The sequence below is a fragment of the Erigeron canadensis genome, chromosome 3 (genome assembly GCF_010389155.1).
Source record: "Erigeron canadensis isolate Cc75 chromosome 3, C_canadensis_v1, whole genome shotgun sequence".
NCBI classification, from domain to species: domain Eukaryota; kingdom Viridiplantae; phylum Streptophyta; class Magnoliopsida; order Asterales; family Asteraceae; genus Erigeron; species Erigeron canadensis.
In genome coordinates, this window is record NC_057763.1 from 29,423,025 (window position 1) to 29,439,342 (window position 16,318).

General features: G+C 32.2%; 1 protein-coding gene across 3 annotated transcripts; it reads left to right on the forward strand.

Moving 5' to 3' along the window:
• The first annotated feature begins 5,303 nt into the window (after positions 1-5,303).
• Positions 5,304-15,221, forward strand: LOC122591008 (polyadenylate-binding protein RBP47-like). Of its 3 annotated transcripts, XM_043763193.1 has the most exons (7): positions 5,304-5,868; positions 8,239-8,746; positions 8,830-8,912; positions 8,987-9,117; positions 9,226-9,322; positions 10,751-10,799; positions 14,899-15,221. In XM_043763193.1, the coding sequence occupies exons 1-7, from the start codon at positions 5,458-5,460 to the stop codon at positions 15,021-15,023; spliced, it is 1,404 nt and encodes a 467-aa protein (XP_043619128.1). In that variant the 5' UTR covers positions 5,304-5,457; the 3' UTR covers positions 15,024-15,221. The 3 variants fall into 3 exon arrangements, with proteins under 3 accessions (XP_043619128.1, XP_043619127.1, XP_043619126.1); XM_043763192.1 differs by lacking the exon at positions 14,899-15,221 and having other exon boundaries at positions 5,310-5,868; positions 8,842-8,912; positions 10,751-11,111; XM_043763191.1 differs by lacking the exon at positions 14,899-15,221 and having other exon boundaries at positions 5,311-5,868; positions 10,751-11,111.
• The last annotated feature ends 1,097 nt before the right edge of the window (positions 15,222-16,318 follow it).

A 16,318-nucleotide genomic window follows, 5' to 3' on the forward strand; every position in this document is an offset into this window, starting at 1 on the left:
AGAGATAAGATATAGAGATATAGATATGTATGTAGATTGATTTTAGGATATTATCACAAATCGTCCCGTGTTAGGTATAAAAAGAACAAAATATCCTCATGTGCGATGCACATGACAGATTTAACAGAGAAAATTAACAGAAGTTAGTGGTCGGGACTGGTGGCAACAAGAATAAAAAGTCAATGGACTGTTTGCAACGAAAAAAAAACATAGGAGGCAAAATGCGAATACCGACAACCACATGGACTATTTGTGACATTTTCTCTAAAGACTTGAACATTTGGGTCATTTAGTCCATTTCAATATTAAAAAAAAATACTGTTTTACTAGTATGCGTGTAAAGTATATAATTCATATTCTATAAGGTGCATAAAAATAAAAGTCCTACTATTTGAAATAGACATTTTTATTTTAAGTGAGCTCTCAAACGCGAACCCGGTTAAGACAGCATATGTTAGACTTTCTGCTGTAAAATTGTGACATAAAGAATTCACTTTTCAAAAAAGATGCATCTTGTGGCAATGTGTAACTGTTTATATTGTATTCGTTAATGTAAAAAAGACATGATGTTCACGTCACTGGGAAAACCGGAAGTGCTGTTAAATTAGAATCGAAATCCTATCAGATCAGACTATTGGAGTAATGTCATCAAAGTGAGTAGTTCTAGTGTAGGCCCAATAAGAAGTTGGGTCAAGGATTAAAACCATATCCATTTAAAGTATTTTCAACCAATTTCTTGATATTGAGACTTGAGATCAAATAGACAAAACCTATGTAAAGAATAAAATTGAGTAATCGTATATAATCCATAAAAACCTATATAGAGAAGGTTAGGCTATTTTACTCAATTAAAATGTATAGAGGTTCAATCATTTATTCATTTTATAATAAATATTAAAATTTAATATGTAAAGAGTTTTATACCTAATTGTAAACACATAGCAACCACATATTTACTTTTCTCGCTCTTTCCTATAGATAGTGCACGTCTTGCTTTTATTGCAATACCCAGAGTTACTCTATGTATTGCTTGACGTAAAACAGATAGTGAATTTGTTTGTCATTTATTGAATCTTTTTCATGATTCGATAAATAATTTGATAAGCCAATGATTTTTTCCCGTGTTAGATAATTTGTTATATATATAATCTTAAGCAAGGCCGGCTCAGAGGGTGTGCAAGAGGTGCTACTAAGTCGGGCCCACTCCTTTTTAAGGGCCCACCAGAAAAAGTTGCAGCGAAAGTATTTGTCGGATTTTTAATGGAGATTGAGAAGTTCCAGTGTCATATGAAAAAGAAGAAGACGATTAGATCTAGATGTACTCTTTAACGAGATATGTCACCCGGGCGTTGCCCTGGGAGACATTACATTTGTTAATGATTTAATAAAAAAAAATATTATTCAAGAGATAATGTGTCATAAACTTTTTGAAGAAAACACGTATTATTCAAATTATTAAAAACTGACATTTGTCAGTTAAAAAATGAACTGTAAAAGTTTTGTGTGAAAGTGAAAGTCGTTCACATAAAAGTTTAGTGTTAAAAGTGTAATAGACTTAAATGTTGTCGTGAAAATAAAAGAAAATCAAAAAGTATTAAAATTTGGTGCTAAAAGTATAAGGGGTTAAAATGTTTTGGTGAAAATAAAATGAATATAAAGTTTATTATTCTTTACAAGTTTTCTCGTACATTTTTTTTTAATATATGTGTTAAAAAGTTTGTTGTTAAAGTGTAAGAGGTTAAAATGTTGTAGTTAAAATAAAAGATTATCAAAAAGTAGAAAAGTTTAGTGTTAAAAGTGTAAGGGATTAAGATATTATGGTCAAAATAAAAAGATTAAAAAGTTACTAAGAATTATAAAAGTTTTGTTCTAAAAGTGTAAAGAGTGAAACTATTGTGGTAAAAATAAAAAATAAAATAAAAAGTATACTATTCTATATACACTTTTCTGTACCTTAAAATAAAAGAAAATTACAAACTAGGAAAGTATAATCTTAAAAGTGTAAAGAGTTAAAATATTGTAGTGAAAATAAAAAGAATACAAAGTTTACTAAAAAATATTATAGTTTAATGCTAAAAGTGTAAAGATTGAAAGTTTTGTGTTGAAAATAAAAAGAATAAAAAGTTTACTAAAAAGTATTATAGTTTAGTGCTAAAAGTGTAAAGATTGAAAGTTTTGTGGTGAAAATAAATTGAACAAAAAATTTACTAAAAATTATAGTTTAGTGTTAAAAATGTAAAGATTGAAACTTATGTGGTGAAAATAAAAGAAATAAAAAATATACTATTCTTTACACGCTAAAAAGTATTATAGTTTAGTGCTAAAAGTGTAAAGATTGAAACTTCTGTAGTGAAAGTAAAAAGAATAAAAAGTATACTATTACTAAAAAATATTATAGTTTAGTGCTAAAAGTGTAAAGATTGAAAATTTTGTGGTGAAAATAAATAGAACAAAAAGTTACTAAAAGGTATTATAGTTTAATGTTAAAAATGTAAAGATTGAAACTTATGTGATGATAATAAAAAAGAATACTATTTTTTACACGTTTTTCGATAGTTTGTTTTTAATATATATTATAATATAATTTCATGACCTTTTGTATCAACACTCCCCTATACTTATGCATCATTACACCCTCGAACTATATAATTTAACAATCTTATGTACGTACGTACATAATATTATTTATGCTTTCATTGTATATTATCTATTTATTTTTACTTTTGATTTGATGCTTGTAACAACAATAATATATTTACTCAGGTTATTTGTGAACTTTAAAACTTATATTTTAGTATGAAATACATATTTGGTATTATTTTTTAGTGGATTCTAATTGTATTTGACTATTTTCGTTCAATTGTAAAAAGTTTTGTAAGATTTTTATAAAAGATAAAATAAATTAAAATAGTCATACTGGCCGTCATTTCCGGTAATATCGAAAATTTTTTCTACACCCGTATAACTAAAATAACGGTTTTTAAAACATTGGGTAGAACTAACATCGTTTGGAAGAAGGAATATGCATTCGAGCTTTTGATGAAGTTTGATGAGAATTACAACATTTTGAGTTAGAAAATTTTTATTTTTATTGAGAAATATAATATGAAAATTTCAGAAGTTTCAATAAATCGGTGACCACTCCCTTAGTGGTTAGCGCCGAGACCACCGAATGCGTTAGAGTAGAGGGAATGGGTGTCGGGTAAGAGTTCGGTTACCCCTTACCCGATCGGTAACACCATTTCATGCAATCGGGTACGACTCAGCTAGTGAAAATCGGGTATGAAATTGAGCTTTGAAGTCGAGGCACGGGTAAGCGAGAGAGACGTTGGAAAAGCAAGTGGGTCCCCCACTTTCAAATGTTGCAACCTGATTTTAAAAAAAATTAAATTTTACCCCTTTATTTATATAAAACACTCACTATTATTCCACCATTTTATTTCACACACTACCATCTTCTTTTATATTTATCTTCTTCTGCTTCCAATTTTCATTTTACACACAACTTACTCCCTCCACCCATATAGATGTTCTAAGATTGACTTATGCTTAATTTGGTGATTTTTAGGTGTACGATGCAACAAGTAGAGTAGACATGGAGGCCCATTTCAACACATGTTACGTGTTTTAAGCCAAGCCCTAAACTTTGACCATTGACTTATTCCTCTTTGTTTCCATTTAAACTCCATCCTAGCGGTTCATTTAGACGGCTTTAATGATCAATGGTTCACTTCACACCCAGATTTGCCTATTGGATTTATAATCAAGATCTATGTTATGTTTGATCATTGGTCCCCACTGAAAGTAGCTTTCACCGAGTCTTTTCTTAACTACGGTTGATCAACGTCTCATCAACGGTTATTAATTAGTAAATCTTATTAGTCAGCAACACTCCCTACCGAGGGTGATTTCCTAGATCCTTACTACCTCTCTTTTTATGAGCTTTATCTACCTTTAGTCCTTTCACTTGTTTTTTCTTGTCAAATATTGCTCATTCCTTTTAACACCAAAAAGAAGACGAATCTTTTTAATTTAAATATATAAAATAAGGGGAGTTATGTATATTTATCAAATTCAAAAGTTTAATATATAATTTTTTTTAATGTGACAGTACTTAAGCTTAGATAAAGTCTGCAGTACGGATCATTTACCCATAAAATAATCTATAACTTTTGTTAATGTATATTTTTTTTTCTTTTGCGATAACCAACATTTTGAGTGCAGTCCATCAATAACTTTCCTGCTCATTTTAACTTAATAAACTTTTTCGTATTATGTTTTTTCATCTTTCTTCAAAAATAAATAAATAATAATAATAAAGAAAAAAAAGAAACTTATAACCTCAACTTATACGGACTTCTTGTGCAAGTCTAATCCAAAAAAAAAACTTATATATTTTCAGAAGCATCTAACTTAGGAGTAAATTAAAGTCAAAATTGAAAGAATCGGTCAAATTTAAAAATTTGAGGGTTGTAATTGGTCGATAATCTTTTAAAACAATTGTACTTTAGCATATTAAAAGAAAAGATCATCTGATGGTAGAGTAAAAAGAATTTATTATAAAGAATTTTTTAAGAGTCCTTAATCTCATCATTAAATTTCGTGTAATTTAAGAATAGAAATAGAATAGTATGCAATAAAAAACACAAAAAAAAAACACAAAAAGTTCCATTACTTACCGTTTACAAATGAACCATTTCAATTTTTCCCACGAAAAGGCTAGATATATTATTCTATCATTAAAATAAAACTCGAAAACAATCTCTCCACCTTAATAAAGGTTAAAATGTCTATATCTCAACATCCCTCATATACCGTCAAAGTATTTGAGACAAAAAATTCATAAAAAATAGCATTTGATGTCATCTACTTACACCAAAATATACATTTAAGATTTATCAAATAAACTAAAATGATAATCACTAAAGCAAAATATAATAAGTATACAAAATTAAGGCGTCACATAAAAACCAAGTAATATGATTAGTTTCATGATTTATAACCATATTGTATAACAACGATTTTTAGTTAAGTTTATAGGCTTAGCTTAGATGCAGTTAACTGCATCATTTTTGGATAAACTTATAATATGTGTGTGACTGCATGTATATATTCAATTTTCCTTAAGTTTGATAGTTTAAAGAATATGAATCCTTATCGAATCATGACATATTTTAGGAAACCATATGGCAAACCACAAAACCAAAAGGGAAACAAATCCAACTTTAAAAAAGGTTAAAGGGGTGTGAATGTAGAATAGAGTCACACACGTTGATTTAAATCTTTGGTAAACCTTCATTGACCTCTCTTTTCTTTTCTTTTCTTTTCCTCAAACCCAAACCCTGGTTTGTCTCCCGGGTTTCTCCTATCCTCTTCCCCCCCGCCGCAATCCCATATCCTTCCTTCACAAACCCACACATATACATACATAATAATATATCTATAGATTCAAACAATATGCAACCATCTAACACTAATGGAACAAACACCACCAACTCCAACAGCCAAGATTTGACACAACAACAACAGCAGCAGCAGCAGCAACAACAATGGATGTATCAACAGTACCAACAACAGCAGCAATGGCTGGCTATGCAGCAGTACCCTGCTGCTATGCATCACCCTGCTGCTGCTGCTGCTGCTGCTATGATGTATCAGCAGCCGCCACCATCTGCTGCTGCTGCTGCTGCATACATGCCTTATCATTATCAAGGTCAATATCCTGGTCAATATCAGTCTAGTATGAATAATAATAATAATAGTCAGATTCAGAGTTCAAGTGAAGATAATAAGACCATCTGGATCGGTGATCTGCAACAGTGGATGGATGAGACTTATCTTCAGTCTTGCTTTTCTCAAACTGGGGAGGTTAGTTTTTTACTAGATGACAAATCAATATATATATATATATATATATATTTTTTTATGTATGTATATGTATATGTGTGTGTATATGTATGTGGATCTGTTATATTTTGTTGATTTAAATAACTAGCTAGCCAAGATGTGAAATCTTGAAGGTTTGATAGATCCCACTTTTAGGTATATGAATAATGCCAAGTTGCCAACTTTATAAAACAATTGTGCATATGTGCCTAGATGCCACACTTGAGTGCTTAGATAAAGGAGGATTTTAGCGTTGTTCGAGTTGTAGTTTTGAGAGAATTGTACGAAGTGTGGCGTTCGGGGATGGTATATTTCTTGAATCGATAGTTAGTGTACTCCAAGTGAGATTTTGTGTTTGAGTTTGTATAAGGAGTTATGAGCATAGCATACATGGTGAAAGTCATCTTCTTGACGTAATTTAGTGGAAACGGAATTTGTTTTATTTTTACTAGGTTATGCTGGAAGTAAATCGATATTTTAAGTGTTTTGTTATATTCTTGCTATTAGTGGTGTACCATCCTCCTCTTCAACATGAGCTTTTTTACAATTGTGTTGGGTACTACAACTGGAATTGGGCTAAAATTTCTCTCTAATCTAAGCTATTAGTGTGAAATTAAAATTAATTCGAGTATTTGTCTATTGGAACATGTATCTGTGTTGTTTTAGAGCTGCCATTGTTCCTCATGCTTGAAATCGGAAGATAGCGACTTTTAGGTTTCATCTTTACATGCGTTATTTAATTCTATAAGCCAGAGGCTATGAGAAATGTCTTGGTGCTTTTATATAATGTCTACTTTTGATATGGCTATGTTAGTTCATACTTCAGACTTGTTGCTTAATATTTTGGTAAATTATATGAGTAGTAGATCAAAAAAATTACATGGTTTTAGCCTTTTGGCATTAAATATACTATTCATTGCACTAAGGGATTGAGGAATTACCCTTATTTTGCCAAATTCAGGTATATGTTGGACATCATGATGCATGAAGGTTTGCACTATTATCAAAAAGCAACTGTAGGAGATTTTGGATATTTTACCTAGTGTGAAAGCCGTTAACCTAACATTGCTTGTAAATATGTATAATGTAACAATTTTAAGAGTAATGTTAGGTTAATACTTAATATGGATGTGAGTCCGTATACAGCATGTACATACTACTACTTTTTCATATTTATGACCAAGTTATGTTTGTATTAGTTAAATCTGGTACAACAGTATCTTAGTACTTTTTCTTTACGTTGACTATAGTTTTTAAGATGCTGGTAACACTGCTTAATATCGATTTCTTGAAAGTCTTTTTAAGGGTTTATATGAAATTGCCATGAAAGTGGTCTAGTAGGAACGCTAGAAGCATTGTACCTTTATGTGCGGTAACCTGAAAAATCATGTATTGATGCTTGAACTATTTATATGACCAAACAGTGTCTAAATATTTGATCAAGTTAAAACCAAGCCTTCAACAAATGTGGATGCCTCACAAATCTCTTTTAATATATTATGATCGTGCTATACTGCTAATGTGTTAACTTGTCAGCTGCTTGAGAAAGCCACTGCTATCACAATTTAACATCCCTAAATATAAAGATGATGTTATCTCCTTTGAGGACGTCTCTAATGCAAATAAGCTTTTACGACTTTTTTGCTTCTTGAATTTGCATTTCACTGTCATCGATTCCAGAAACCTACCTTTGAAAATCCTCGCCAACGAAAAAAGTGAAAAAAGTATATGCTAAAGAAGGAGATAAACTAGAAATTCAATGTTAAAAATTATCTAAGCACCAACATCTTGGTGCAAATCAACTTACTCATATATATATTTTCCCTTACAAATACTAAAAAGCTATTTGAAAAGATTTCTCTAATGGTAATCATCATTTATACAAGTAGGTTGTTCTGCAGATGCTCTCTTGGAGTAAAGCCTGATTGGCTATAAGAAGTTACAACAGTCCGCAAATTATCATCTTTTCTCATATTTTTACAAGAGTTGTTAGGAATGGAACTGTTGAACAATCACACAAACTATGCACATTCACATGGCAATAAGAATGCAGAATCTAATTACATATCTTAAAATAGTGAATAATTTAGACGGGGATATTTGAATGTACCACTTAACATATTACATTAAATAGAAAGCTACTTCTAGATTTCTGGGTTTTGGCTGTGATGAAATCGTCTCAACTCTTGCTGTACAATGAATAACTTGTTTGATTGAGATACTTTATGATTATTGTAAATTTGTAATTCATATTGGAAAACAGTGTCTTTGCACCTATCATCCAATTCTTTCCAGTAAAATAGATTTCTTGTGTCTTGTTTGCTGACTATGTATTGATTATCTAATGTACAGGTACAAAATATTAAGCTTATACGCAATAAGCAGAGTGGGCATTCAGAGCGTTATGGATTTATCGAGTTCGTCTCTCATGCAGCGGCTGAGAAAGTTCTTCAGAGTTATAACGGTTCATTGATGCCAAATACTGATCAAGCTTTCCGGTTGAACTGGGCAAGCTTTAGTACAGGGGAAAAGCGCGGAGACACTGGTTCAGATTTATCTATTTTTGTCGGAGATTTGGCTCCAGATGTTACTGACACAATTTTGCATGAAACTTTTGCTAGCAGATATCCATCCGTCAAGGGTGCAAAAGTAGTTTTTGACACAAATACGGGTTGTTCAAAAGGTTATGGATTTGTTAGGTTTAGTGATGAAAATGAGAGATCACGGGCTATGAATGAAATGAATGGTCAATATTGTTCAAGTAGGCAAATGCGTATCGGTGTTGCTACTCCTAAAAAACCATCTAATCAACAACAATATGGTCAACAACAGCAATATGGACAACAGTTTCCATCACAAGGTGTGTTTTTCAAGTCCCTTATGTTTGCATTATGTGTTAGTTAGATGCATATATCGTGTATGTAATTCTTTGTGTATATTTAGCTGTGATATTAGCTGGTGGAAATGGTTCATTTGGTGCCATGCCTCAAAGCTCCCAATCTGATGAAGATTCTTCAAATACGACTGTATGTTATTTTCTATATTAAGTGATAAAATAGCATCTATTTTCATTATGCTAACATGTTGACTTTTTCTACAGATCTTTGTTGGTGGACTTGACTCAGAAGTCAATGATGAAGACTTAAGGCAAACCTTTATCCAGTGTGGTGAGATTTTATCTGTTAAAATTCCTATAGGAAAGGGATGTGGTTTTGTCAGATTTGCAAACAGGTAAATTTTCTATGGTACTTTATAGCTGAAATTATGCAAATCTATGTTATATCTTGTGTGGCTGGTGTTTTAAATACATATACTTTCTCTTTCTTTTTCATAATATAGAAGCAGTGCCGAGGATGCAATCCAGAACATGCATGGCACAGTAATAGGCAAGCAGACAGTTCGTATATCATGGGGTAAAACTCCAGCTGGCAGACAGGTATCCATTTCTTGAATTAATTTTTCTATACTATCTTAAGTTTGTGATTGATGTAAGTCATTAAGCTGGGTTATTATTTCTAGCGGAAACAAAACTATGGTTTTTTGGACCAAAATTCAGTAGAAAGAATCAGTATATTCACTATGGAAACATGTGTAATATCAGCTTTGTTATCTTTATTTTGCATTCTCAATGGATATTTAGAATATTTAAGTTATTGTGATTGTCATGGGATAAGGTATTACGAGTTCATGAATGTGGCTCAGTTGTAACTAGCTCTCTTATAATTGTCGAATAAAGAGAGTGACTACCGCATAGGACCCTTAACTTATTAATTAGTTCACCTCACATGTTAAAAATGGTTTAGCATTTGATCATTTGTCACATTTATCAGATTGTTATTGGAAGATTTGTTTATTAAAAAACAGATGAGAGGTTTTATTTGCCTGATGGAAAATTGTACTTTCTTTGTTCCATAGAAGGGGTCCGCACTCCACTTATTTTTTTAAGGTCAAGTTTTTTTGTTATTTTTTGAAAACTAGTAATATGTAAGCAAGCTATTGAGTGACTTCAACTTAGTTTAATGTCGTGTGGAGCCTCAAAGAAGTTAATATAATCCTCAAAGTTGAAATGTCCAAGCTGTATGTATCTTGAAGCTGCATGGTCATGGCTAACTAGCTAGAACATGCGTGAGATTAAAGGTTTAGCATCAATAAAAGAGATAATCCTTTCATTCAAAAATAATCGTTACATTTTTTGGGTGAGATTGAATCAGAATCAACTTTTTTTGGGGGGATAAGAGATCTTTGTTCCGAGTTGTTTGGATTTAGAAAGATTTATAGACATGGAACTTCACGTTTGTATACCTTTCATTCTTTCAATGGGCCTCTTCATAGAATAGTAAATAGGCCAAAATGGAACGATTGTGAACAGGAGGTTTGAAACCCCATCTGCACAATCTTGTTGGAATGACAATGGGTCTACTGTATTAAATGATTCTTACTAGTGTTTAGTGCAAATGTTGGGTCTGTCGGTAAGTCTTGAAGAAATTGATTATAAGCCAAGTGAGATTTATAAAGCAATGCCAACAAAGCTGCTGTTTAGGCTGTTAACCCATTGAAAACAGATGTATATATATGGGTATTTATATGTATTAGTTTGGCACTGTTTAGGACTCTAGAATTAGTAGCTTTTGTAGAATGCTGATCATTATAGGTAAATCTAAAATATGGTTAGGGATTAGCAGATGTCGATTTGTATATATTGTATTCTTATAATTATCGTCAAAGGAGACTGTATGTATAAAAATTATTGTAAACACTATACCAGAAGAAAAACAATATTTTCATTGTACCAACCCCCAAAAGTTGAATCACGTTTAAATTAATATTCTTTCTGACTGGTAATATTTGAAATTGTTTATCACAGAGAAGTGACTCAAACGGAAACTACCAGGGGAAGCAAGGTTACGGCGGTGGCGGTTATGGCTACGGTATGCAACAGAATCAGGATGCAGGCATGTATGGTGGTGCAGCTGCATCTCCATATGGATCTAACGGGTATGGAAATCATCAGCAGCCCGTAAGCTAATGTTTCTGGAGCGAAGAATGTTTCTGAAGCTATAATACTGTTATGTTTCGTTAGACGATCATGAGTTATCAAAGACTTATTATATTACCTTTCTTTTTGTATGTCTTATAAATGTAACTGGAATGATTTTTGTCAGATCTTAAAGGAGTTTTGGGGATATTTTGTGATCTTATTTTTTGAATAAATTTTTGTTACTCTATCTTTTTGGCATTACTAGTCATTCTTTTTATGTAGTATCAACTGTTATCAACAAATGAGAAGGCATTTGTAAATTGCATATTTATGGACAAATTTCAACTGGCAATTGTAAATATTGTCATCCCATTTATAGAATCCCCAGTTATGTAAACTTTAACAACGATTCGTGCATGTACATAGAGCATTTACTAATACGGGACCAGGGCCGCAACTACCCCAGCCATTATAATCATCGCGACACTTGGCTTTGCAATTGCCTAATAAATCATTATTATCACACAAATCATGCAAAGTTATGTTACAGAATTGGGAATTGGGAGTCAGGCTTGTTGGCGATATCGCCCCATCATCAACGACGTCACTAGCTGGTACCAAGTCCATTGCCATGATCATACACATTTGTTGAGCAACTGCATTCATAAATCAATAAACCTAATGTTAAATATAGAATATATGTCAAAAGTAAACTAAGCATATTAATAAGATAAATTACCAAGTAAACAAAGGATGCTGATTATTTGCTTCTTCATCATTATTGAACGAAATTTAACAAAAAAAAAAAAAACAATTTGGGCGTTTAATTTAGCTAAAGTGATATACACAATGCTTTTTATAGGCGTTAATTACGATCTTTAAATACTTGTATTTAACCAAGATGCATTAATTCGTGGCGTTTTTAACTTAATAATTCGTAACGTTTTCGGTTTTGATCTATTGCGAATTAGCTAATATGTTCAAAAATCAAAACTTAAGTTGTTGGTTTGGTTAAACTAGAGGGGCCAAAAGGTTTAGTTTTATTACAAGTCAAAGTTTGACTTGAGTTTCAATGGCATCTCCACACACCTCCAAATATGGAGACTACGTCTTAAAAAAAATTCCAAATTTTAAAGGGATTTTGTAAATTGTAATCAGCAAGTGACCCACAAAGTTTTTGTAAGTATATTCATAATTTGAAGATTTTGTTATCACTTATCATGTATATATTACCATTTTTATATTATGTGCAAGTTTTGTATTATATAAACCAAGGATTTTTAGTGTTATCAAGTTTTATGTAGGCAAGGTGTTTGATAAATTGCCTATTATCAAGTGAAAAGTAAATATTTTTGTGCTTATTTATGTGTGTGAGGTTATTAGTAAAAGTTCCAAGATATGGTTACAAAGATTATAACCATAAATATTAAAAATCAGGATTCTGAGTGACCCGTAGCACAAAATCTTTAACACTAGTCTCATATTCATGCAAAATAACGCTGATTACTAGATTGTTGCGATTTTTAAGCATTTTAAGAGTTTTAGTACTGGTGTTAGTTTTATTTCCCATTTAGTTACTAAAATGCATCTCTATAACCTTGTTGCCATGAAAATCTTTCAAAAATTTAAAGTCATCCACATTTACCGGTATCCCAAGTTTCGAAAAAAATTGAACTACATGAGTTGAATGGACCCGTAGCCCGGGCTACCCCTCCACTTAGTGTAGTTCTGCCCCTGTTGAAAATCAGATGATATGTTCATGAATGTATGTCATGTGGATAGGTGTTTAAGCTAAGCAAAGTGTTACTTAGTTTCCGATGGGTAACGGGTAGTTTAGATATCGGTAATACGCCGTACAGTTGGTATTTTATAACAGTTACATGATTGTTGTGTATGATTATGTGTTTAGTTGTATGGTTATAAACATGTATTATGTGAATAGCATGTTAGTTAACTGACTCAACTAATTATATAATCAGGCCCCAACTAAATGATAGATTTCTGTGCCTTCTTTGTTACAGCTAGATGATGAAGTGTAAGCCATATCAGTGAGCAATTACACACGGAGTTGGTTGAAGAATAAGCTTCAATTGAGTCCTAATTGATCATACGTGATTTGAGAGCAAAAGAGGTTATATTTTTAATTAAAAATGCATGATGATTTTGATTATGCATGGACTTAAACCCTAACCGACTTATAGGGTGTTTGGGATTAAGTTAAAGTGCAAATAATCAGAAAACATCGTTTGTAAAAATAAAAAAAGAGCAGGTGGAGAGATGTTTATTCCAGACGCAGTTTTGAGAACGCAAAATTTATTTTCAAAACGCAACATCCCTTAGATGACCAACCAATATTATCTAGACACAATTTATCTAAGCAAGGCGGAGTTCTTTCTCCCTACTCTTAAACGCACACTTGTCTTCAAGGGTGGTAGACGTTAGAGCACATTATAATTAGAGAGCTGGTACTGCAATTGTTCCACCTCCTTGCAAGCCACTGTTTCAATCCTTTTAAGTACCTAGAAATGTCCACATAAACTTTGCAGAAAGTTTATGGAACGTCCTTTTATGTACAATGCCGACCTTATGGTTTAAGATTCAAATAGACCATATCACCAACTTGGAATTCCTTTCCACTCGTGTGCTTATCATGCCGAGCGTTCATCCTTTTTTGATCCATTAAGTGAGACCTCAATAGTTGAACATGAGCCTTGTTATCTTTTTGTAAAGAATCAATGATTTGATTAATGGAGTCCTTAAGAGTAGAATGTAGAAAGGAGAAGTTGACCATAAAGTGCTTGGTAACGATACAGTTTTTAAAACTAGAATGGTATGAAATATTGTACATATGTACCAATATTGAGCCAAAGGGAACCACTTCTCCGAACTAGTAGGTGTATGAATACTAAATAGATTTTTTAAACATCTGTTTAGCACATCGATCAGTTTGCCCATCACTTTTAGCCATTGCGAGTTGCTGAAATGTACATGTGGTATCTCACAGAGTAGAAGGCCATTGGATACCCAAAACTATACGTCTATACCATAACCCGAAGAGGCGCGAAGCTGTGAATATACAATCTGAAGTATATTAAGTGTTGTGAACCTACAACTTGACATTTCTACACACAAACTGCACTGGTAGATTAAACTTATCTGCTACAAGCACTTGCAACAATCTAATTGGACTTGACTTTACCCCCAATTTCTTGGCTTAACTCAAATCCAAGAAATTACTAGTGCTACCACTTCCAATCAGCATAGACACAGGTTGTTTTTGGACTAAACCATAGAGACGTTCCATAAACTTATTAATTAGTTCACCTCACATGTTAAAAATGGTTTAGCATTTGATCGTTTGTCACATTTATCAGATTGTTGGAAGATTTGTTTATATAGAAATAGGTAAGAAGTTTTATTTGCCTGATGGAAAATTGTACTTTTTAATGGGCCTCTTTATAGAACAGTAAATAGGCCAAAATGGAACGATTGTGGACAGGAGGCCTGAAACCCCTTCTGCGCACAATCTTGGAATGACAATGGGTCTACTGTATTATATGATTCGTAGCTAGTGTTTAGTGCAATTGTTCAGTATGTCTTGAGGAAAATGATTATATGCCAAGTGCGAGATTTATAAAGACATGCCGACAAACCCTAAGTGATGTTCAAGCTGATAACCCCATGCAAAACAGATGTATATGTATGGATATTATATGTATTAGTTTGGTACTGTTTAGGACTCTAGAATTAGTAGCTTTTGTAGAATGCTGATCATATTACCTAATAGGTTAAATCTAAAATATGGTTAGGGAATAGCAGATGTCGATTTATTATACTTATATATTTTGTGTCCTAATAATCATTGTCAAAAGAGACTATGTATAAAAATTATTGTTAACACTATACCAGAAGAAAAGCAATATTTTCATAGTACACCACCCAAAAGTTCGATTTAGTACTTTCTCTGACTGGTAATATTTAAAATTGTTTATCACAGAGGAGTGACTCAAACGGAAACTACCAGGGAAAGCAAGGTTACGGTGGTGGCGGTTATGGGTACGGTATGCAACAGAATCAGGATGCAGGCATGTATGGTGGTGCAGCTGCATCTCCATATGGATCTAACGGGTATGGAAATCATCAGCAGCCCGTAAGCTAACGTTTCTGGAGTGAATAATGTTTCTCAAACTAATACTGTTATGTTTTGTTAGACGATCATGAGTTATCAAAGACTTATTATATTATGTTTCTTTTTGTATGTCTTATAAATGTAACTGGAATGATTTTTGCCAGATCTTAAAGGAGTTTTGGGGATATTTTGTGATTTTATTTTTTGAATAAATTTTTGTTACTCTTATCTTTTTGGCATCACTAGTCATTGCTTTTATATACTATTAATAACTGTTATCAACAAATGAAAAGGCATTTGTAAATTTTTGGACAAATTTCAACTGACAGTTGTATATATTGTTATCCCATTTATGGAATTTCCAATTATGTAAACTTAGCACCGGCAAATACATCTGGCATTTACTAATGCGGGACCACCGTTGCAATAACCACCCAGTTGATGCCCGTATTTCTTACACAGTTTTGTGCAACAAGGCGAAAAACACTTCGGGTCACACAAACCCATATCTTTCTCACAGACACCAGAATTCGTAGTCAAGCTTGTTGGCGATATCACCCAATTATCGACATCACTAGTTGGTGCCAAGTCCATTGCCATGATCATGCACATTTGTTGAGCAACTGCATTCATAATCAATAAAACTAATGTTAAAATTCAAAATATATGTCAAAACTAAGCATATCAATGAGATAATTTACCAAGTAAACAAAGGATGCTGATCATTTGCTTCTTCATCATTACTGAAAATTAATAAAAACAACTTGTAATATGAGTAGTTCTCAAAAGTGTTGCTAATTTAGACTTGGGCGTTTGATTTAGCTAAAGTGATACAAAAGAAAAAGAAAAAAAAGAATGCCTTTTATATACGTCAATTAGATGCATTAATTCGTGGCGTTTTATTAACTTCTATAGTTATATCACTAAATAATTCCTTACGTTTTAACTTATATCACATTTATCACTTAAATAGTTAAATTTGTGGGATTTTGATCTATTTCAAATAAGAAGTGATATTCGTATCTAGCAAGTGATAATTTCTACCAATACATGAGTTGAGTCGATATCGTGGTACCCCTAACTTACCTTTTTATATTAATTTAATAAAAAATAGTGGTATCATTATCATATCGCATTGTGAATTAGCTGATATGTTCGAGACTAAGTGTTAGTTTGATTAAACTAGAGGGGCCAAAAGGTTTAGTTTGAATATTACAAGTCAAAGTTTGACTTGAGTCTCAATAGCATCTCTACCCACCTCCAAATATGGAGAGTACGTCAATATGTGTAAAATAAAAAAATAAAAAAAATCCAAACATTTAACG